Source organism: Puntigrus tetrazona, chromosome 9 (genome assembly GCF_018831695.1).
Source record: "Puntigrus tetrazona isolate hp1 chromosome 9, ASM1883169v1, whole genome shotgun sequence".
In the NCBI taxonomy this organism is placed as follows: Eukaryota; Metazoa; Chordata; class Actinopteri; order Cypriniformes; family Cyprinidae; genus Puntigrus; species Puntigrus tetrazona.
The window spans coordinates 6,359,088-6,382,183 of NC_056707.1; the positions used below are offsets into that span (position 1 = coordinate 6,359,088).

Consider the following 23,096-nt stretch of genomic DNA (forward strand, 5'->3'; position numbering starts at 1 on the left):
AGAGTTCATTAGAATAATGAGATATTTAGATGAATCACTCAAAAATAATTGGAATTGTAACCTAAATTTGAGGTCATCATAAAATGGAGTCAGAATGTAACTTCAATTAAATAACTTAAATGCACACCAGTATGAGACAGTACATGCGGAAAACCTTCATCCACCAATGAATAGCTTTGTTGGAACTTACATGGGTGTTTCTTAAAAGAAATAATATCTATTAATTGACGTTTCATTTTTGAAACCATGTGTTGCCACCTTATGGACAAACTGGTTACTGCAAAATAAATTTAAAGCGCATATATGAGCTGGGCATAAAATTATGTTTAATGTGCTACACGGATACTATAGCATACGTATAAAAAACGTAATTTTTAATAAGCAGAAATGCAAGGGGCAAGGGGTGTGAAGACCGTCTTAAATGACGGATGGAAATCTGCAGATGTTTCTGCGGAGCCCTGCACATGCAGACTCCATGTGGATGTAATGTACTCACGAGGCACAAACCGAAAAAAGCTGGCTCTGAATGATGATGTCATAGGCCAAGGAGCCTGTGCTGAGTCAGCGAGGCCGGCAATGAGCCTGCCATCGTCATGTGACATTTCTACTGACGCCAGCCTACAGTAAAAGAGATGGGGAAAGACGGCGCCGCGGGCCGCGATATATACAATCACCCATTCAAAAGAAATAAACGAAAAAACCTGCCAATTACGACTGTTCCATCTTTCCGTTAGGGGCGAACGCTAATGAAAAACACATCAGGCTAGATGTTATTTATTATTGTTGAAGGATTTCACGTCTCTTCTCCCGCTCTTGTCTGGGAGCTATTTAGGCGTAGATAAATATCGTGTGTGTTTGCGCCCTGCGTTGAATGCGCTTTATGATGTAATCAGCCCTGAACAGAGAGGACAGATTAGAGAGGAACACTGTGTGCTCTTCTCATAAACCCCTGCACAACCCCTTACATGTCGAGGTGCAGAAATCAGGTCACGCAGCGCAGAACGTGTGAACATAAGCGCATTCTGTACATACATGTACCTGCACACCACTGGCATGAGAAAGAGGTCGGGCCAAGAGCGAGAGCACGTCTACAACGTCTACAAGAATGTGACGTTGCTTTAATAGATGGGTGTGTTACAAAGAGCCAGTTGCAGTGGTTGAAAAAAGCGCAGGGATGTGAATCGATGGGAATTGAATGATTTTCTGTACGCCTCTGTATTCTTCACCCAATGTGGACAGAGAAAGATGCTGTATGTGTGTAACATATGCTCACGCTTTATTTTAAGGTCCGGTTCTCATCGTTAACGAACTATTGACTTTTACCTCAAACTCCTAATTTGCTGCTTATTAATAGTTGGTAAGGTAGTTGTTAATTTAAAGTATTGAGTAGGATTAGGGAAGCAGAATATGGTACTAAAGAATATGTGCTTTACGTTTACTACTAATAAGCCATGTATATACATATACATATGTGCATGTGTGTGTGGCAGATAAGGTGAAAATAACAAAAAATAAATGAACTGTTTTACATTTACTTTAACATAATTAATTATAATCAGCATCATTACTCCAGTCTTCAGTGTCACATGATCCTTCAGAAATCATTCTCATATATATATATATATATATATATATATGGTGTGCTCAATCTGATGGTGAGCTGTTCTATCTCACAGTAACAGTGAGCCTACTGTTCATTCATACCGAATCCACAACCATCCACAATTACCCACCCTAATCACTAAAACATCAGCAGGCCAAAATCCTTCCTCTCCACTAACCACACTGGGCCTATGAGACTGGCACAACACTACAACACTTCTTCTAAAGCCTGTTGTTCAGACCCCGAACACATGTGCCTTTGAGACGTCTTCCTGGCAGATCTATAATGTTTAGATGTCAGGCAGCTTTTTGGTTCTGTGAGCCTGCAGGCTTTTTTTAGGAGGTCCAATGCATCTGGGAACAGGAAGTTAAATCCACAGAGCACAGTGAGCATCTGGATGGTCCGGGTTGGCTCAGGTCAGGTTGGTTTGGGATCTGGCAGTGATTCTAACGTGGACTTACCCTGAGCTGCACCGCCACAGTGACCGGTCCACAACGATCCAGACTCTGCAGGAAGGACATCGCTCCCTTCTTCTTCAGGAGCTGCAGAGGAAAAAGCACACTGTTAGGATGGTTAAATAAATAAATAAGTAAATGTGTACGATTTTCATTTTACGATTAGTGTATTTTTGTTAGTTATTTATTGCTCTGATTATTTATTATTATTATTATTTTATATTTTATTTTATTATTTAAATTTTTTATGTTTACCCACTAAAACCTAAAAAAAAAATAAATAAATAAATGTATTATGTTATTTGATACATAAGTTAAAATCTATGGTATATGATAAATTGAGAATATGGAGCTTATACACAAAAAAAATGATTTAGAGGCACAAACTGAATGAATGAATGAATGAATGAATGAATGAATGAATGAATGAATGAATGAATGAATGAATGAATGGATAGCTGCATATGCAGATGCTGAGTAGGACGAAATTCTGACACCTTGTAATGCAAATAAATGAGATTTTATAACACTATAAGCAGACTGCTTATGTAAAATGCATATAAATATACTCGTCACTCAGCATTTCAGAATGTCTTAAGATGATATATCACTGCTTGATTTCAGAAATGCAATGCTAAATGTTTGACAAGAAAGAGTCCGGATATAATTTGTTGTATCTACTAGTTTATGTTTTGTAACCCATAATCTTTTCTAAAATGTTTTGCTTAGAGTGCGCTTGCACTCTCTCTTTAAATTAAATGCCGCTTTCATATTTTGCAAACGCAAAGAGTGGCTTTAGTGTTAGCAAGGCTACTGTATATCAGGAGAGAGTGGAGCGAGGAAGGAGGAGATCCGCTTTAGACTGTTCATCTTCATGCCCTTTTAAGATGATGTTGGCATGGCAACAGAATTGTACGAGCGCTATGAATGAATCACACAAGTGCAAACAAACAAAAACACAAACACACAGTAACACACACACACACACACACACACACACAGTTCTGTATTTTCACCCAAATTCTGACCGCAATATTTCTGCTAGAGGTTGAATGTGTCCATGCTTTTCTTTTGTCAATGAGTCATAATACAAAACAGCACAGGTCATCCTGATAACACTGAGCAAGTCAGCGTCTACTTGAATCTCAACATGGATTGTATTGTAAGTCACTGGTGGAAAATAAGTTCAAATGGTCTAATGGATCTAGGTCGACATTTAATTTGAACTAAAGGTGATTCAGTAACTGGAAAGTTACAGACATCATAGTTCTGCTGTATGATTATTGTTGCCCTTTTAACCCTGGAGGGGGCTGTTCTGGGAAATAACGCACAGAAAGTGACTCTAGACTGAGGTGGTGATTTAATAACAGTTTACCTTTAATTGCGTGACTGATTCTTTGTCTTGATTCTTTTGACTCATACAGCATTTTTGTCAGGCTTTGTTCATAAATAAATTGTTTAACTTAAAATAGATATGTATATGGCTTAAAGACCAAACATAGTATTATATTCTAATATATTCCTGTTATAATTTTTTTTTTTATTATTTATAGAAGACACGTTTTGTAATCATTATATCCTATTAAAAAGCTCTAATTTATGATCACAGTGCAAAAAACTAATTCAAAGTAAGACAGACAGAACGGGTAACTATCAGTTGTTTTCAGTACAGCTAGTGTTGCGAAGAAAAATATATTTTCCAATGGTCAATTGTCATATTAAAAGCAATTAAAGGTGATATAATATTGTTTTAAAAACAAACACAGTTCAAGCTGTGCAATGTAGAAAGGGACGATGAGTTTTTTTTCTTAGCCAAACAGCTGTTCTGGTGGAAAAAGGGGCAGACGCTGATGACACGGCTCAGTCATTTAGCTACTCAGTAGGAAAGAAAATGATTATATTTCGCAGCAAACTGCTGCTTTAAATCAAAATCTCTTCAGGGTGTCCTGATTCCCAGAAAACGCCGCCACCACACCAAATCTACTCATTTTCAGGACACACAACAAAAGAAAGAAAAAAATTAAATCTTGTGCAACTTTTTCATCTAGTTTCTCTCATCAAAGGGCAAACCAAACTAACCAAACCACTCATTTGTATTTTTCTGTTTGAAGCTGCAGCAGGATCTCATCATGTTACTTCATATTACTGTCCCAGTCACTCTAGAAGAACTCAAGCGCTGCTTATGTAAGAGAAGAGAGTAAAACCAGGGTATGTGGGTAACCAGGGGTGCCAGCGGCTCATGTACTGGGTGTCTTACATAAGACAGAGCCAAGCTCACACACACACACACACACACACACACACACACCACAGCAGTGACCTGGATACAGGCAGAAGAGACGGAAAGGAGAGATGGCATATATGATTAAAGACATAGAAAGAAGAAAAGACAGAATGGAAGAAAGGAATGACCAAATGCGACTAATAAAACTCAAGGGTGAAAATCATAGAACATACATCAGTTATATATATATATATATATATATATATATATATATATATATATATATATATATATATATATAATATATAAACAATTAATAAAAAAAATGGTACATCCAAACAAACAAAAAAAACAAAAAAATCTGTGTAAAACCAGTGTTGAATAATAATATCGTAACTATTAGCAAAACACTCCCAAGACTTATTAAATCACGACCATGTTTTATTAATTTGCTCCCTCATTTCAGGTAAATAACGGCAATGTAGTATTAATTAGTTTGCTTTAGGTAAATGGCACTAAAACAAGGTAACAAATTAGTTCAACATGACCATGCCTGACCTAAAACAAGGGACTGAATTATTTAGAAAACAGAAATTAATAAGGTAATTAAACAATGGAACAAATTTTCCCCAAACAAGCAAAGCACAAATCATTTGCATTTACACAGTGTCCTCTCCATACAGCGCGATGCACAATGCAAGATTGAATTGAAATGCTTTACAAAACATTTCGATGAATGCTGGGCTCTCAGCTGACCAGTTTTTCACCCAAGAAGTCACTCAGAACTAATGGCCGTGACAGAGAGAGAGAGAGAGAGTGAAAAGAGAAACTGCACATCACTGAAATACAAACTGAGTCTGAGAGAAACAGACAGAGAGGAGGAAAGGGAGGAGGGTGATTGAGAAGTGCTGCAGAGATAGAGCTGCGTGGAGAGTGAGGCATCTGTGTGTGCCTGGTGTGACGCAGTCCGTTAAAGCCCTGTGTTTTCTCTGAATGGGATATCTGGCTATGGAAAGCTGATCAATGGACAAAATGTATTTAGGGTAGCGCTGTCTAATTTAGGTCACTTCCCTGCGCAGGCTCGATAAGCTAACGATGCTCCAGCCCGTGAAAAGTTTGATCTGGTCGGTCCGCTCATGTTTGCAGCAGGGTCATGTGGTTTATGATCGTCACTGTATGCGTTAAAGGAGGACTGCGAAGTCAAACTGAGTACGGACTTAATGGCAGTGCTTAAACATCTGTCACAGCAGACCGAGGGAAGCCCATGTGCGTGACCAAACCACGTATTAAAAAGTATTGCTGAATGCTTTTTTCTATAATCAAACGCTTCATATTGAATCTAATGCTAAAGAATTCAACGTTGTCACAAAAATAAAATAATATATTTGAATAAAAGTATTCTATTATAATAAATAAAAATATTATATTATAATATTATAAAATATTTATATTTCTTTTTTAAGAATTTTTAAATTGAATTAAAATCAATTGCTATTTTTGTCATGTTAAAAAAATCATAATAGAAACAAAAAACAAAGAAATTAGCAAGCAAAAATATATATTTTCATGTTGATGTTGTTCTTATATTTTATACATTTTAATAATATATATAATATATTTGAATTATATATTTTATACATTTTATTAAATATTATTATATAGACATATTATTAAAAACTGTTTATTAAAAAGCTACTTAAATATAAATTTATAAATAAAATGTATTAGCAAAAATATTTATTTAAATACAAAAAACAATGAAAATAAATGTGTGTGTGTGTGTGCGTGTATGTATAGTTTCACTGGCGTGTTTAGATACCTTGTTCAATTCCACATATTTCTTGGCGTCTCTGGCAGGATTTAGGGTAGTGCTCTTGTTAAGCAAAGTGCCTTTGGGCCCGCGGAGCTTCAGTCGCTGGTGGTGGGGAACCAGTGAACCCGTCTGAGTCAGCTTACACTGGAACATTTGATGGATGAGCACGTTCTCACTTGCTGCTCAGGGGGGACGAGAGAGATGGAGACAGAAAATAAACACAAGGCTACACACGTTTGGAACTTAATTACGCCAGGCGCCGGAGCTAATTGTCTCCCCTCATTTACACCATCCCCCACGGACACCCTCGCAAACAACATAACGGCACCCATTCAAATCTCTCCATGTGCACACGCTCCTGCCTCGCGCTGACCTCTGACCTGCTTCACGAAGGGAGTGGAGGAGGTGTATAGAGGGTCAACGCTAAAACGTACACGTAATGCATTGCAACAGGGACAAATGCTAAGATCAGAGTTCACATGTCCATGACACTGGGGAGTAACTATTTCATTAGCGACACTACTAATGAACCAATAAGTAAATTATTTTGAACACATAAGATCTGGATCACATATTTTAAAAGTACAGAGTTAGAATGTTGTAAAGCTACAAACTTATATGCTATACAAGGTTTTGGAAAACATTCCCAAAAAACAGGTGATATAGTTAAAGTTACTAACTTAAAATGAACGCAAACTACCATTTCAAAATTTGGACTTGTGTCTATATATATAGAAGACTGGACTAATTAGCCTTGGTCAGCATAAAGACTATTATATATATTATGTTATATATAATATTATATATAAAAGAGTATTTTTTTTTATATTTAGCAAACCCCAAACTTTCGTATGGCAGTGAATGAACAAGGGATCTCCTGTAGTTCGACTTCTCTTTTATTGCAGTAACTATAACTATAGTAACAGAGCTATTTTGACTGGAGCTACTGTTACCATGGTGAGTTTTTTTTTTTTACCATTTAGAGGATCACTAGTACACAAAACTCCCAATCCTTACTTTTCATAACAAACAAGATGTTTTGGGGTAGAACATCCTTGTTCTTGTCCAGTGAGCCGGTGAGGTCATAGGTCACCTGCAGTAAGGACACACAAACACATGAGTTCAGCACTAATAATAGCCCTCACTCTCAGCATGACAGCGTATTGACTCTCCGGAGGGCTTCTCGGAAGTGTGTGACTATGGGTTTGTGTTTGAGCACATCATCGTGAACTCAGCATGTGCATGTGCGAACTCGCAGCTTCCCGTAACCCACCTTGCCGGCGTAGTGAGTGACGGTAAACGATGGCCCCTGGTCTTTGGGTGGGGGGTTCCCGTTGCCATCCTTGGTCGTGAGGGAGACGGCATCCAAACCGGAGGAATCCAGCTGCATCTGCAGTCGCTTATAAAGGTTGACTTCACATGGCCTGAGGGACTGACTCTCCTCATCAACGATACACAGCACACCCTGAGGCTTCTGTAACACACACACAGTTACACTGAAGGCTTTAGCTGCAAAATAATGTACAATACATAAGTGATGATGTACAGTAAGAGGGTGAATTTCACTAAATAAACTGGGCAAAGTAGCCCCTGATTTTTGAGCTACAGGCAAAAAAAAGCAAAAAAATGTCATTGGGTCGATTTGTCAGGAGCTCAAAATATTAAATATACATCTAAAATGAGCTACATTTTCTGAGAGAAGTACCTTTTCTCTGCTTGCTTGTGGACGACTGCTGCTGCTTCTCACCACAAGCTGTAGGTCTATTGTTGCAAAGTGCAGCATTCCAGCTTTGTGAATATTCATATTGAATTCTTGACATGAGTCCAAACCAATGAAATATGATTTAAAAACCCACACTGATGAAAACAAAACGACCGAGCTGCCTGCCATTTGCGAAGCGCGTGCATACGATGCCCCTTTCTGTGATCACACAATCTCCCTTGTAAGGTACATTAGTGCAAAGAATGCCAAGATCGACACAATCATAATCTGTCATAATCATAATCTGTATGAAGGTTTTTTTGAGGAAAACAATCTGATGTGTAACATATTTGATGCGTGCATTACAGTCTCAATGTTAATCATACATTAAAAGAAAACCCACTGCTCTTGATTAAACTTCGGTTTATTTGCATTTTTGTTCTTATATTTACTAACAAACATGAAATAAAAAAAGCAATATTGTGATTAATAATATATTCATTATTATTGAGAAAAGAATTGGAAGAAAATATGCAACGTTGCTTTGGAATCTTTAACTTTCTCAAAATCAAACAGCTGTAGCTCAGTCATTTTTTGTCTATTTCCAAAAGTCATAAAGTATCAGGTATTTTAGACCTAGCATGTGAAAATAAACTAAACAAAACAACCGATTTTTTTTTTAATTTGTGCATTACGACTCATTTTTTCAGCACTGTGACATTTGTGTTAACAACCAACTAAGTGTACATTTTACAGCTTATAACACAGCTACTTAACCCCCTGGTGTCAACGAATTCGTATACGTGTTTTCTTGAACTAATTATTTTTAATATGACCCGCCCACAAGCTATTTTCACTTTTGCTATTACAATCGTGCACGTGAGACGTAACATCAGCTCTCGTGCACAAAACATGAGCATTCTGAGAGCTTTCTAACTGCATAGACAGTATCGAAACTGACACGTTCAAGGCCCAGAAAGGAAGAAAAGACAACATTTAAATACTCCATGTGACATCAGTGGTTCAACTGCAGTTTTATGAAGTTACAAGAATACTTTTGGTCTGCAAAGAAAACAATGTCTACTCTTTCATGTTTCTTTCTATGCGAGGTCAGAAGGATGATCAGCATATCTTAATTTGTGTTCTGAACTGGAAAAGAGGGTGAGTAATGAATGACAATTTTCTTTTTTGTGTGAATTATCCCTTTAAATATTTGTAGCTGACATTATGTGGCACACATCCATGTGGCACGACATAGTATAATACACTAATATAGCATTTTTTATATTTTATTATTCAAGCAGATTCAATATTCCAATAGTTAGAATGATTATAATACTGCTTTATGTTGATAATTCTATCTTTAATACAATTTTCATATTCCAAGTCATTAAAATGCACTAGTGTGCAATGTGGAGCCGTTTATAAAGAACGCGTGAAAGCCTTATCAATAAACCCATTCAAATGTACACGTAATAATATAATTAGTAAAGTCGAGCAGAAATGTGTGTGCCAAGAGAAAAAAGCTCTGTGTGTACAATGCTGTGTCACTTGGTCTTGACCAAAGTGAAAAGTCATTTTGTGACTCATAAAATGGTCACATCTGACAAACGGCTAATAGAGTCATAGTCTAAAAGATGGGCTTTATCACGTCTTTGCGGCACCTAGGGGAATTCAACACGCCTGGATGTGTGTTAGCCTTTATAAAACAGTCAGTGAGGACATCCGTTATTGAGTCAGTAAATGAAGAGGCAGCAATTAAAGAGGCAACAGAGGGGCTCTTGTACAGGGTCAACAGCCCCAGGGTGGGAAAAAGGTTTTCAACTTCTTTCCTCTCTCTCCCGCCATGGCTCTCGGAAAGCCGCTCTGATTACGTACCTGGAAGAAGTAGTCCAGCACCGCTGTCTGGTTGCAGAGGGAGCGTAGCGTCTCCATGGCAACCCCCTCCTGCAGACATTCCTGCTGCTCCTGCTGGAAGAGCACGTCTGCGGTGAACTGCCTGATCCGCTCATTCACCATGTTCACGCACAGCTACAGACACAGAAACACAAAAGCTTTTGTTAAGTCACAGCGCAGAGATATTTTACTTATTAATGAAAAACTCTTTCACTAACCCACTGATCAATCTGTTTATTTTTCAGGCTCATGCACCATTGTTGGCCTTTGGGGAAAAAAAACAAACTCATAAATTGGTGACTTAGCCATAAAGAGTGAGTTGCTCTAATTATGGAAACTTCTGACCCTGTAGAGTTTAGAGCAAGAGATCATGTATACTTTATCTCTTATTAACACTGTCTAATAGTAGATATGCATAGTTTTGCCAGTTTAGATGGATAGATGGATGGATAGATAGAAAAAAGTTATATATATATATAAATAATTGCACAATAATTTTATACAATTCTATAAAAAACGGGTAGTATTTACAACAATTTGTACAATGCTTACAGAGCTTCATAAGTGCACGTGTTTTATCAGGAAAATATACATTAGGTTTCAACATTCCACATGTTTTCCAAAACAATAGCTCTACGACAGGCAGCTTTATCTGCTCACAAAGAGCTGGCATGTACGTTAATTACCTCTTAACGAACATGGCTGCAATAAGCATTCAATGTTAACCCCTCGCACCCATTCACTCACGCTTCGGTGAGTGGGTTTATTCCAAGAATTCATCCTAACAACCCAGTAACTGGACTGCATACTATAAGGTATATGGCAAGTGCTTAACAATAGAAGCTTTTCCATGTGGACAAAAGGTATGATTTCTGATGAAGTAGAAATAGTAGATGGCTTTTTCCCAAACAAAAGAATTCAACTTCAAACCATCTAGCTGTTGGTTTCTCAGAAGTGCTTAGGTCATACAACAAATGATGGAGCTGTTTTGATACTGTCGGAGGGAAGCATACGGCACGGTTGTATCAACATAGCCATCTTCCAAGTTTAACGTGGCAAAACACACTGGATGAAGTACAGACGGCAATGGTGGAAGCAATGGGGAGGAAAGAAAACAAGCAATTCAGAAAATCTGGGTGCACCTCCTAAACTTCTCATCATGAGGTTTCACAGAGCTACAGGATGCCATAGGGAAGACTGCCCAAGCGCTGACACAATTCAGCACACATCATGAGGGAAAAAGATCAGAGCTGAGATGAGGAACACTGAGCGAAAAAAGTCCATCCATGGACAAAAGATCTCAAATTTGAGTTTGGAGCCATTCTGAAAGAAACATTAAGGCCCCATGTCTTAAAGGGTTACTCCATGCCAAAATGAAAATTTTGTCATTAATCACTTACTCCCATGTTGTTACAAATCTGTAAAAGCTTTGTTTGTCTTTGGAACACAATTTAATGTATTTTGGATGAAAAAAGAGAGGCCAATGACTGCTAAACATTTGCCACTGTCAAGGTGGAGAACAGTATTAAAGACATTGCCATTTGCAATCAGTGGTACAACTGCAATGTTATGAAGCTTTGAGAATACTCTTTTTTATAGAAAGAAAATTAAAATAAGGACTTTGTTCAACAATTCGGCATTATAACGTCACCATAGTACTATTTTCGACAGCATCCTGTGAACGCACATAGTGTATGCAGTTCTGTGTTAGAAGCAATAGAAAGATACATCTTGTATGTGTATTAACACTTTCATTTGTACAAACAGTATATCTTTCATTGCATTATGTGCGTTAATAAATCACACAAAAGGGTAGGGAGGCAGATTGTAAACATGAGTGGTGATCTTGTCATGAAGAGAATGAGTGCAAATGTGGAAAAGAAGTAAATATTGTGTTATATTTTAATCGCAATGTTGTGTTTTGCTCAGTATTGGCCACGGAAATATCACCTATAAGGCCACTGCAAAATTGTTGTGCGTCTGTGCTTAGTTTCTGACTGAATCCTCATTTTGAACAAATCATATGAACCAATAATTCAAAAGGCCCATTTATAGAGAGCCGCTTGATTCCTGAATGATTCCTGAAGTTTAAACAAATCAAATCAAATCAATGAATGACTCACATTTACTGCCACCACCTGCTGGCAGCTTTAGTTTCTTCTTTAAAGTATAAATTGAATATATAAGAAATATGATAAAGATATAAGAAAGATATAAGAAATATGTAAATTACATTAACAGGATAGTTAACTCTCATTACCCTCATGCCGTTTTAAACCTGAATGACATATTTCCTTTTGAACAACACAAAAGAAGGTATTTTGAAGACTGTTGGTAACAAAGTTGTTTTGCTTACCAGTATGAACAAAAAATTCTGAGATTGCTTCGCAAATTATTATTATTTTTTCATTTTCCACAGTTTATGTTAGGCTGTTGTAGCCTAAACGTTTGTGTGTAATACATTTTATGGTGAATCAAATAAAATACTTCTTTATAAGGCTACTGTTTGTGATATCTACTTGCTATTTTTTATTTATCACAATGATATCTTTAAATAATTTTTGTGGGCATTTTTACAACCAAATTTAGACTCAGTTTAGATTTACCGTATTGCAATACTGCAATCTTCTATGTTGTAGAGCAACTATCATTGCCTTATTGTCGATAACTTATTGTCAATCATGTTATTTTGAGACATGCCTAGTATGGAGGAAAAAAAAAAAACCTAAAGAACACTAAAGAAATTAGTTGGTTTTTGAAGACTAACAGATTTCGATCAGACCCCATTCCGATACGTGATACATATAATATTATCAGTAAGTGGGCATTAAATACTTCTTTCATGCTCCATAATTAATCACGCATTCCTATTTTTTTTTTTTTTCTTATTCATGTGACCTTGAAAGGTCAAGGACCAGAAATCTTCTTTCACATATGGAATAAAGATGCGTAGTATCTCGGTGTCTCGTAATTTCCCAATCCGTCATATACACCATCACAAGGAGATCTCCCAGGGGGGTGTGGGTAAGCACTTATCTCTTCTAGAACCAATCCTGATTTACAGGGTGTCCAATACTGTCAAGAAAGCTATCCGGGAATGACACACATACAGACACACACACACACACTCCTACCTGCCTACCTCTGAATAGTTGTCCAGATGTCTATCTGTCACAAAAAGAACAGATCCACATGAAAATAAAAGCCCTCGTCTTGGCTGATGGGGACAGACCTTTAAAAACATCCTTGCACAAAATGTCTGCCACATTCAACTTGGCATTATTTGGCTATTAACATAAATACTGGTTTAAAAGTATGTTCACACCAAGAATATTCAGTCTGAAAATGACATTTTAATTTGGATGAATGGCTGTAAATGACCAAGCATAAATCTAATGAACCAATGAGCTTGTGTGCTCTTGGTCACATGGCTAGAACTGCTATCAAGCAAAGGCTATCAAGGCTATCAAACAAAACCAAACATAACCAGTAAATCAACTTGGTTGGTTTAAGTAGATTAGATCACCACCTGGTTTAGCAGTTGGAAATAGATGAGCAGCTCATATCTGAACCAGTACTCCACAGTGGCTCTAATTTACGTCATTCTTTCCCCATAGAGTCTATGACAACAATGACATTGGTTGGTGCCAAATCCAGGCCAATGGTTCATGGGTCAAACCCGACTCTGCATAGAGACTCTTTTGTGTCTGGTGCCAAGGGTTCAGCTGAGGAGAAAACACCCCCATCATGCATCAACCTCATCTCGTCCTGTACAAAAACACAGCTCACACAGTAGATGTGGCTTCTGAGGATTCTGGGCAGGGGGGCGGCAGTGCACACATGTGGCGTCTTAGCCTTCAGACGGACATTCGTCTCTCTCCAAAACACTAAAATAACACAACTCAGGTCTCGACAGCAGCTGCTTTATTCATGCTACTTTTCAGACTTTGGGGGTAAAAAAAAAAGCAATGTATATAAAGTATATGGCACATCCAGTTATGTGTCTGGGTCTGGCTCCAAGCTACTGTGAAGAATGCACTAATGCCTTTACAAGTCAAACAAAGTTGAATTGATACCAAGTTTAGCCTCAGCTGACCTCTCTCGGACATAGTCAAACATATAAGCTTTGTACGAAAACCTAAAAAACTGCCTTTCTGACTATCTTTTAAAGCAGTATGACAATTGAAATGAAACATCATATATTAGTAACAACTGCTGCTGTAATAGCCAGTTTTACACTTTTTTTTTTCTAAAAGATAATCAATGAAGTATTTTATAATCTACAGATAGTATACATACATTTATGCAGTAATCCACTCTTAAATCCTATAGATCAGACCTAATTTTAGAATTTCTGGTTTCATCGTCCTTAAGTCAATAAGTACATTGAATGGGTAACTGGTTAAATGACTGAAATGAGGTCTTTGGTCAACACTTGGTTAAAATATTTTCCTGTTTCTACAACATTTCTAATATCACACCCATGCCATGTCATCCTGCCACCTTTGCTAGGACAATCTGGCACTTCTGAATCAGAGCTTGTAAGTATCTTGCGCCCTATGTTTTCCACAATGTGGAAAGTCACAGAACTGGCCAGATTTTTGATTAATAAATTAAAAGTCAGCCAGTCCACTTAAATCGGCATGATAAAGAAAGTATGGCGCAATACCATTTTGATATGAATATGAATCCTGCATGATCTCTGTCTCTGTGTGAACGTATTGTGCAGTTTAATTTACTACACACATACTGAAGCTTTGTATTCAGCCTCTGCCACCTCAATATATGAGAACATGAGCAATCTCCAGAGCTGCTCCAACAGTCACTTGTGAGCACTGCACCATTCTTTTGAGTATAACTGTCACCACATCATAAACAGAAACCTAAAGGTCTTCAGAACAACCCTTCAAAATAAAAGTTCAGTTTAACTGGAAGAAACCATAACAGAGTAATGATAGTACTTGTAATGATAAACCTATTATTAAAACATTATTTTAAAGCAATATTTACCAGAATAAATATTTATCAGAACTTATTTAGCAGAAAGATGTAAATACACAAGACAGTACTTAATAATATTTAAAGAAACCATTAAAGTTGAACCCAGAAAGTAAATGATTAAAAATATAAATATATTTATTATATAAAGAATATAAATATAAAGCAAAAAAAACATTCCATGGGTCCTTAAAATAATTAAAGTAAAGAAATACACTGTAGTTTAATATTGTAAGTTTCATGATTTGAAATTATTAACCTTTTTAATTTCAAATCATGAAACGTATAATATTAAACTATATTAACCTTTTTTATTTTTTGTATACAATTTAATTTAGCCATTAAATTAAAAAGAAATTTAAAGTTAAAAGGAATCCTGAAAAATATAACAGAAGAAAATAATATAAAAATAAAATATAATAAAATAAAATAGATGTCATATGAGCACTTTATTATTTGTTTTATTATTTGTTTATTGTCTATAATTATCTGTTTAAATGCAGAGCTTAGAGTAATTGTTTGCTGCCCTTACCATCACAAGACATATATATATATATATATATATATATATATATATATATATATATATATATATATATATATATATATATATATATATATATATATATATATATATTTGTTTACAGTTGTATTATCCTCTGTTCTCCGAATATAATTGGCTGCGAAAAGATGACAAACACAGATGCACTGTGTTCTGTTTCACACTAGATGCTCAAGAAGAGCTGAAGCAGCACCTATTGTGCTTTACTAGCAGTGTCACATGCAGCTAACAACTCTGATACATTCTGTTCAATTCGTGCTTGCAAAGTCAATTTGGATAGATTTGCTTGGTCATCTATATTTTCAAAATGTGACTCGGGCTCGAACTGACATGGTTCGAACTGACCAAGCTTCTTTTCTTGAATTATCCAAAGGCCAATGTAAAAATGGCTAATTGTCGAGGAAACCAGAATGATGCTAACGTCTGGATTGGAATATAAAATTATGTCATCCCAACAGCACTCCATTGTCCGCTGCTTTAAATGTTTGAGTTTGATTCACTGTATTCTTGACTAAGTTCTAGAACAGCCTACACATCGGAAGCACATTTATGATGCCTTAAAAAAAAACAAAAAGTTTACACAGCCAGCTCACTCCGTTTCGGAACAGAACTATAAAATCAGCTTGAGCAGAGTCAGAAAAAACACCTGTCTCGCTCAGAATCAAATGCCTTTGCGGTGGAAAAAAACCCAACATAAGAACATCCCGTGTGTCGTAAAGTCTAAAAAAAGTCATAGCCCAGGGCAGGAACATACTGTGGGATAGGTCAGCGCTTTCCCCTGTACAGGAAACAGGATCATGAGCACAATGCCTTCATTCCCACTGGTGTGTGGCTCTGTGGCATATCCACATCAAATCTAGTGCAGCTCAGGAGATGGTTTAGGAGGCCCACAATCCACAATAAGAATGTTAAGAGCAGTTTGCGTTCTTTAGAGCCAGATGAAATGCTCAAGAGTCTGCACTTAAAAAGCGGGCTATGAATGTTACACTCGGTGTTAGACATTACAGTGCTAGGAAAAACCCTTTCAAAAGATCACGATCGGATTTGAACCCTACCTGTTCATAACCATTGCGGTGGAATTCCTCGAAGCCAAAGATGTCCAGGATGCTTATCTCAAGGGCAGGATCTCTGTCAAAACAGACAGGAGCATATTTCAGGATTGTAAAGGGGTGGGAGTACTATAAACGGTGAACCATAATATAACCTGAACCATAGCTTAAGTGCAATTTTTCTAGTGTAAAAAGCAGAGAGAAAGAAAAAACAACACCACTTAAAGGTCACTGACAAGAAAAGTAGTACATGCAGGTTTTTCTAAGAAGCAAAAGGTTATGTCAAGACATTTCTGTCATAATTTACTTTTACCCCGGTGTCTACACCAGAAGCACCCGACGTCACTGGAAGTGTTTAGGCTGTCTGACAAGTCATAGTGTTCTCTAACACGAACCAATAAGCTGTCAAAATATATATTTGTAACTAATTTTAAATCATTTCACCTCAAAAGATTCCTAGTGAGTTAAGCAACTGTGTTGTATCTGTATCTGTGTTTGTCCTGGTGGAAATGATCAAGCACTCAAACACTTGCTATACACGTCAATAAACATTAGCCTATTGCAAAGCAGCTTTCATGAACTGCTGACCAGGACACACAGGTCAAGTCTGCTTTAGCCAGTTATCGACTACACATCAGACCTTCATTTCTTTATAATAGTAAACCGTTCGTAAATAGACGACAATGTATTTTGACTGTATGGATTATTATTTCTTCAATTGAATCTATATCAGTGTCAGTGTTCAAAATTAAAGGTTAGTTCGCCTTCAGTTGCTGGTCCCCACTGACATCCATAGTATGAAAAAAAATTACATACATAATACACACGACGCAAGTCAACTTAAGGTAAACTATTGACCTGGTGAGAGCTAAAAGTTATTATGAATCAAGTTTGGGGTTAGAAAGTTTACATATAAAAAAAAAGTAAAATCAGCAATATTGTGAAACAATTTACAGCTTAAAGACATCAGAGAAGCTGCGAGTTTCACATTGTTTTTCAAAGGCCACATTTGTATGTATTCAAAGGTGAACATATGCTTCTTTTTTGAGTAAGGCATGAGTAATTATGTGGAATGATGAATCACTGGAACTGTTTATGAGTGAATACAAATATATTTAGAGTTCCTTGGAAATTCTAGGTATTTGATTTTTGTTTTGCTTCTGTATTTTTTTCTGTACAAACAGTTATATTAGGGTACAATGTAGAATAAAACAATTTAATATATTTTAAAATATCATTTATTCCTGTGATGGAAAAGCTGGATTTGTGGAAGTATAGACATTACAAATGTCTTTTAACTGTAACGCTTGATCAATTCAATTATTCAGGATCATGCTAAAAAGAATAAATAATTTATTTATGTATAATATAAAGTAGTCAAGATTAAGTTCATAGAAAAGCACATTACTAATCAAAAATTAAGTTTCGATATGTTTGTGGAAGGAAATATCTTCATGGATCTCTAATTTTGACCCAAAAAATGTATTGTTTCCAATTGCTACAAATATGCCTATGCTACTTATGATTGCTTTTGCGGTCCAGGGTCACACACACACACACACACACACACACACACACCAATAAGTGGCCCTAAATATAGCAGTTAGTGAATCTGTCAAAGGGCACATTCATATGTCTGCAAATATGAATATTTGCTCACTGTTTGTTTTTTGGAGGATAGTGAGGCATGTGAAACCGTGTGGAATGATGAGTCACTGTGACTGTTTATGCTGTGAATGCACACATACTTGGAGTTCCATGGAAATTTCAGTTTTAGCTCCGAGACACCGTTCTCATAATGCAATAACAGAAGAGGAGGTGTGTCTTCCTGTTCATACGCTACTGGCTCTGACACCATCAGGTGCCCTACAGCAGATGTCTCTCATACAATATGTAAACTATTCCAAAACTTCACCTTGTTTTGACTGATATTTATCATAGAAGGTCTCAGAGAAGGACTTGGCTCTTGTTTCTTACTAGTAACAGCTGAGTATGTTCTGTGAGCAGCTGACAGACACAATCCATCAATAACTGGTAACCATCACTGAAATTCGATGTACTTTGGAACAATGAAAGAACAATGTTTGAAATTCACACAAAAGAAAACCTATCCACGAATCTATGCTTACGTTCACACACACACACACACACACACACACACACACACACACACACACAAACATGCCTGCATCTTACCCCATGCTGTCTTCATGGCCTTGGAGGTAAAAGTTAATGTTATTGACCAGGAAGCTGAAGAGTCGTCCGTATAAAGCTTTTGCCAGGAGGTCTCTGTGATGGTTGGACATGTCGACTGTGTGGCGCCTTGTTATGACATCACCTGAAGCAGAAAGCAAATGTCAAGCAGTTAGTGACCTTTCACATTGCCTTTTATCCTCAAAGGCTAGCATAGATGGTCGTAAGTGTGTTTTGGATGCTGGTCACCACTATGTATGTGTGTATACTATGGATCTGTAACGGCAGATAAAAGCAATTGTTTAAAAACAGCCAATAAGGGCCAATCGTACCCTGTCTATCAAAAGGGGGAACGCTGTCTCTTGTGCAGAATGTTAGGGTATCAAATTTGTGCAATAAAAAAAGGACAAAACAGCTCATAGTTCAAGCCAGGGTTGCCAAGTCTGTGTATTTTCTATACACCAAACATTGCTTGTAAAGCACCTTCTAAAAAGGTGCTTTTTTATTTTTTAACAAAATCCAAACAACAAATGTCATGTGGATGCTTTTAAATGCGATGTGACAGATCGATGTAGTAATAAGTCAGCATGACAGCACAGGAGCAACATCACTTAATGTTTAACTCAGGAAAGTTATTTTCAGTTTGTTGTACAGCTAAAATAACTCTAGGATAGAGCTTATATTAATATTGGTAGTTATACATGTGTGTTTAAATAAATCTGACACGAAGACAGGTTTTTATGAAAATTACCTTACACAAACCTTAACTTAACATAACCATGTCTGTTTTTATTTCAGAGTAAAACAGCTGTAATTTGAACCTATTGAACTATGCATAGTTTACAGAATTAATAGAGATATTTATTGATTGATTGTCATTCCGATTAATCAATAACGAATTAAATCGGTGTCGTAGAAGTGTAGTATCGTTACATCCCTAAATGTGTGTATGCATGTACGTTTCTGTCTGTCTATTTGATTACTTTAATGTTATATGTGACCCTGGACTACAAAACCAATCATAAGTGTCTTTTTTGCGTCATTTGAGATTTATACATCATCGGAAAGCTGGATAAATTGATGTATGGTTTGCTAAGACTGGACAATATTTCAACTATTATCTGGAATCTGAGGGAAAGTTTAGCAATAATCAAAGAGGATGTTTTAATATGTTTATGGTAGAAAAATTACAAAAAAATCTTCATGTAACACTAATATTTACTCACTATCCTAATGATTTTTGGCACAAAAGAAAAATAGATCAATTTGACCCACAATGTTTTTTTGGCTGTTGATACAAATATACCCCAGCGACTTACGGCTGATTTTGTGGTCAAAATATAATCACCTTAATAAGCTTGGCAGCAACAAAACACTCTCCTAAAGCACTTTCCGTTACAGAGAAGCAAATCCTAAAAAATTTGATTCATTTTCAGTTTAGTGGCAACTCATTACTTTATGCAGCGACGTCAACCTGTAGCTGTCCCGTTAAAAAACCATCATCGGACCGGCATTAACCAGCATACCAGGATCAGCATCTAAACGCAAGCTGATCCTTCCAGTAAAAAACACCCAAACGGCCAGTGACTGCTCAAAACAACTGGGGCACAGAGCAAAGAGGAAAACAAACTGGAGACAGTGTGTCACATTTTGACTGATATACGCCGCACGTGGGAGGCCGAAAAACAAGCGGCCCATTGTCGGCGGTGCTGGCTGAGGGGACACGGCACATGCTAATGCGGAGGACACACAGCGCATTGGCTTCGATGATGTGACCTTTGATGATGTCACACACTGAATCGCCGCATTCGCTATGCCATTCATGGCCGACCACAGTGCGTCAACATCCAGATGCACACGCTGCCAAAGTCTGACCGTGATCGACGCCTATCGCAGTTTAATTCATCCTCTGAATGTATTACACTACACAAGCGTGGCATTGTGAGGAGGCCTGAATTGTTTACTTGTTTATGAAATGCAATAACCAAAACAACAAATCACCACAACGCTAGTTCATCCGAAACTTAAAAGACATTTACCCTCCTTCATGTCTTTCCAGAGCTGCACGACTTACTTAAAAATGAGTAAATTGAATTTCTGTGTTGCGTTCGGGGTCGCCAGCTATCCCGTATTAGCCCGGGGCTTCATTTATGTGTCCCGTTTCTCGACTGATAACCACTGACTGACACAACATCAGAATGATCACCGACACCAATCACAGTCATCCCTTATGCAGTGTAAGTTATGTAAATCAAAAACAGTGAACATAACTGTTCGAGGAAAGGCTGCACAATCCTCTCGGCTTGTTGCTCTCGCCTCTAGGAGCTCACACTAACACCGATTTACATCGGTGTTTTCACTTCGTTACATCAGTTTTGGCAAATCCAGCCGTGCAAGAAAACACACAATCAATCAGAGACGTTATTATTAAGGGAAGTCCGCTGTAAAGTCGGATCCCCGGTTTCACAGAAAAGGCTTAAACCTAGTCCTAGATTATAATTGTAAAATCTGAGCTGTTTCCACTGATGCACAAACAAAATTTAAAACATGTCAGTCTCTTTGTTTTGTCTTAAAATGCACATCATTAATGTTTTTCTTTTCCTAAGAACATAGTGCTTGCTTTTTTCCATAAAATTATGAAAGGGTTAACGTTTCAGAAAGTTTGCAAAGTACTAATTAGAGTGCAATAAAGGCAACATTTATAATTTATCCTCTTTATATTTTTGAGTCATTAACTGGGTAAAAAACTTTTAGACCACTTATTTTAATAAAAAGAGTTGACTGGAAATATATTTAGATTTTAAATAAAAGAAAAACGCATTAAATTAAAAGAAAAATTAAAAAGACTTGCAAAATAGCGCACACGTGATATTGAGATGTTTTCTATTACTTTTGGGGGAGTTTTTTTATATTTTTTGGACAGTAAATGATGACAAAGTTGTTTTTTGGGGTGAACTATCCCTTTAAAAGAGGGAGTTCTTTAAAAACCTATCCCTTTAGATGCATGACAAAGCGAAGGAGACGGACAGAGACAGAAATCACAGGCAGACACAAGACAATGCCAAGTGTGCTTGTAATTTTCGGCAACAGGTCGGTGTGTCCTCGACGGCTGAATTAGATTAACATCCAGACATCATGTGATTCGTACATACTCCACAATTGTTATATAATGGCACAACATGCACACGGTCTAGACTTTGCAAAAGAACTTCATGTTTATGTCTGTGTAATTTGACTGAGAAGGCAGTTATCCAATTGAGTCAAATTGAGCCAAACTGGGCCCGCCAGTAACACGATCCAAAGCCGAACACTTGAGGCCGCTTTCATTGATGAGTCTGCGACTGGGCAAAGGCCAGTACATCTCAGTGATCGGTGTCTCCCGGCAGTGAGACTCACTCCATGCACGGTGTGATGCTAAACAAGATGACTTTAATTGATGCTGATACGTGACATACGTGCAAGCTTAAGGATGTACCTTTGAAACACTGCACATCAGAGGTGAGGGCAGAGCCGAGGTCCTCAGAGCTCACCTGCAGCATTCCAGCCACTACAGGGGGGAAAAAAAACAACATTTACTTGATTACAACCAGCTAGAAATCTACATTCTGACTGGATTGAATTGAAATTAAATACAATAAAATAAATCAATTTACACTTTAGTACTATAATATAGTATTTATTAACATAAAAATCAGCTCAGAAGCACCCGTCTGGTCTGCTATTTAAAAAAAAAAAATCTATTATTAAATAATTTAATTTACACTTAAGTATAGTAATTTGAAATAAAAAAAAAATCTAAATTCATGACAGGCATCGTTGTCACATGTGCAGTGATTTCTTGCCTCTTCGTATTCTGTTATTGTGACTGTTATACTACCAATGGAAATAAATAAATGAATAAATTATATAAATAAATATATCTGCAATTTTGTAAAATATAATCACTGTTTCCATCAAAATATAAAGCAAGACTGCTTTCAGCATAGAATAATATAAGAACAATGCCTAAATAAATAAATAATGTTTCTAGAACAGAGAAATGGCTCCTGAAATGGCTCCTTTTTTGACTGTATTTTTGATCAAATAAATTCATCCTATCTGAACATAGGCGACTTCTTTCAAAAACCTCTCACAAAAACAAACAAAAAAACCCCAGACATATTAATGGTGCTATCCATTAGTTCTTAGAAATCAGATGTCAGAGTCATCATAACATGCTTTAACACATACACAGTCCAGCTTTCAACTCCAGGCCTCCCATTTACTTCCTATTATGCACTTATATCACTGTTTGCATTTGGCACCTAGTGTACTGTCATCTCTGTGTGTGTGTGTGTGTGTGTGTGTGTGTTTGGGTGGAGTGTACCCATAACCGCATAATAGGGCTTGTTTATATGTGATCTCACGTATCCACCACGACGGGAACCTCATACGGATGTGAGTGTATCGGTTTGTGTATTTGCGCGTGCTGACGTCACTTGTTTACCCAGGCTCAGTATTATGTGTGTCATTATGTAACGTGGAGGGCAGTGAGTGGCCGTTCTGTTCTGCCCTGCTGCTCCGCAGGGCTTAAGGAAACAGGTGACCCTGCGCATGTGTGT

At 37.0% G+C, this 23,096-nt stretch overlaps 1 protein-coding gene across 4 annotated transcripts in view; it reads right to left on the minus strand.

Annotated features, from left to right (window-relative positions):
• The window catches only part of myo16 (myosin XVI), a 158,457-nt gene that overhangs the window by 39,998 nt on the left and 95,363 nt on the right, over nt 1–23,096 (minus strand). For all 4 annotated transcript variants that reach the window (XM_043249183.1, XM_043249184.1, XM_043249182.1 and 1 more), the window contains exons 19-26: nt 21,971–22,042; nt 18,499–18,640; nt 16,309–16,381; nt 9,676–9,828; nt 7,369–7,569; nt 7,113–7,188; nt 6,102–6,274; nt 2,065–2,145 (exon numbers count right to left, since the gene is read on the minus strand). In XM_043249183.1, coding sequence (XP_043105118.1) covers nt 2,065–2,145; nt 6,102–6,274; nt 7,113–7,188; nt 7,369–7,569; nt 9,676–9,828; nt 16,309–16,381; nt 18,499–18,640; nt 21,971–22,042 — 971 coding nt within the window. The remainder of the gene's footprint in view (nt 1–2,064; nt 2,146–6,101; nt 6,275–7,112; nt 7,189–7,368; nt 7,570–9,675; nt 9,829–16,308; nt 16,382–18,498; nt 18,641–21,970; nt 22,043–23,096) is intronic.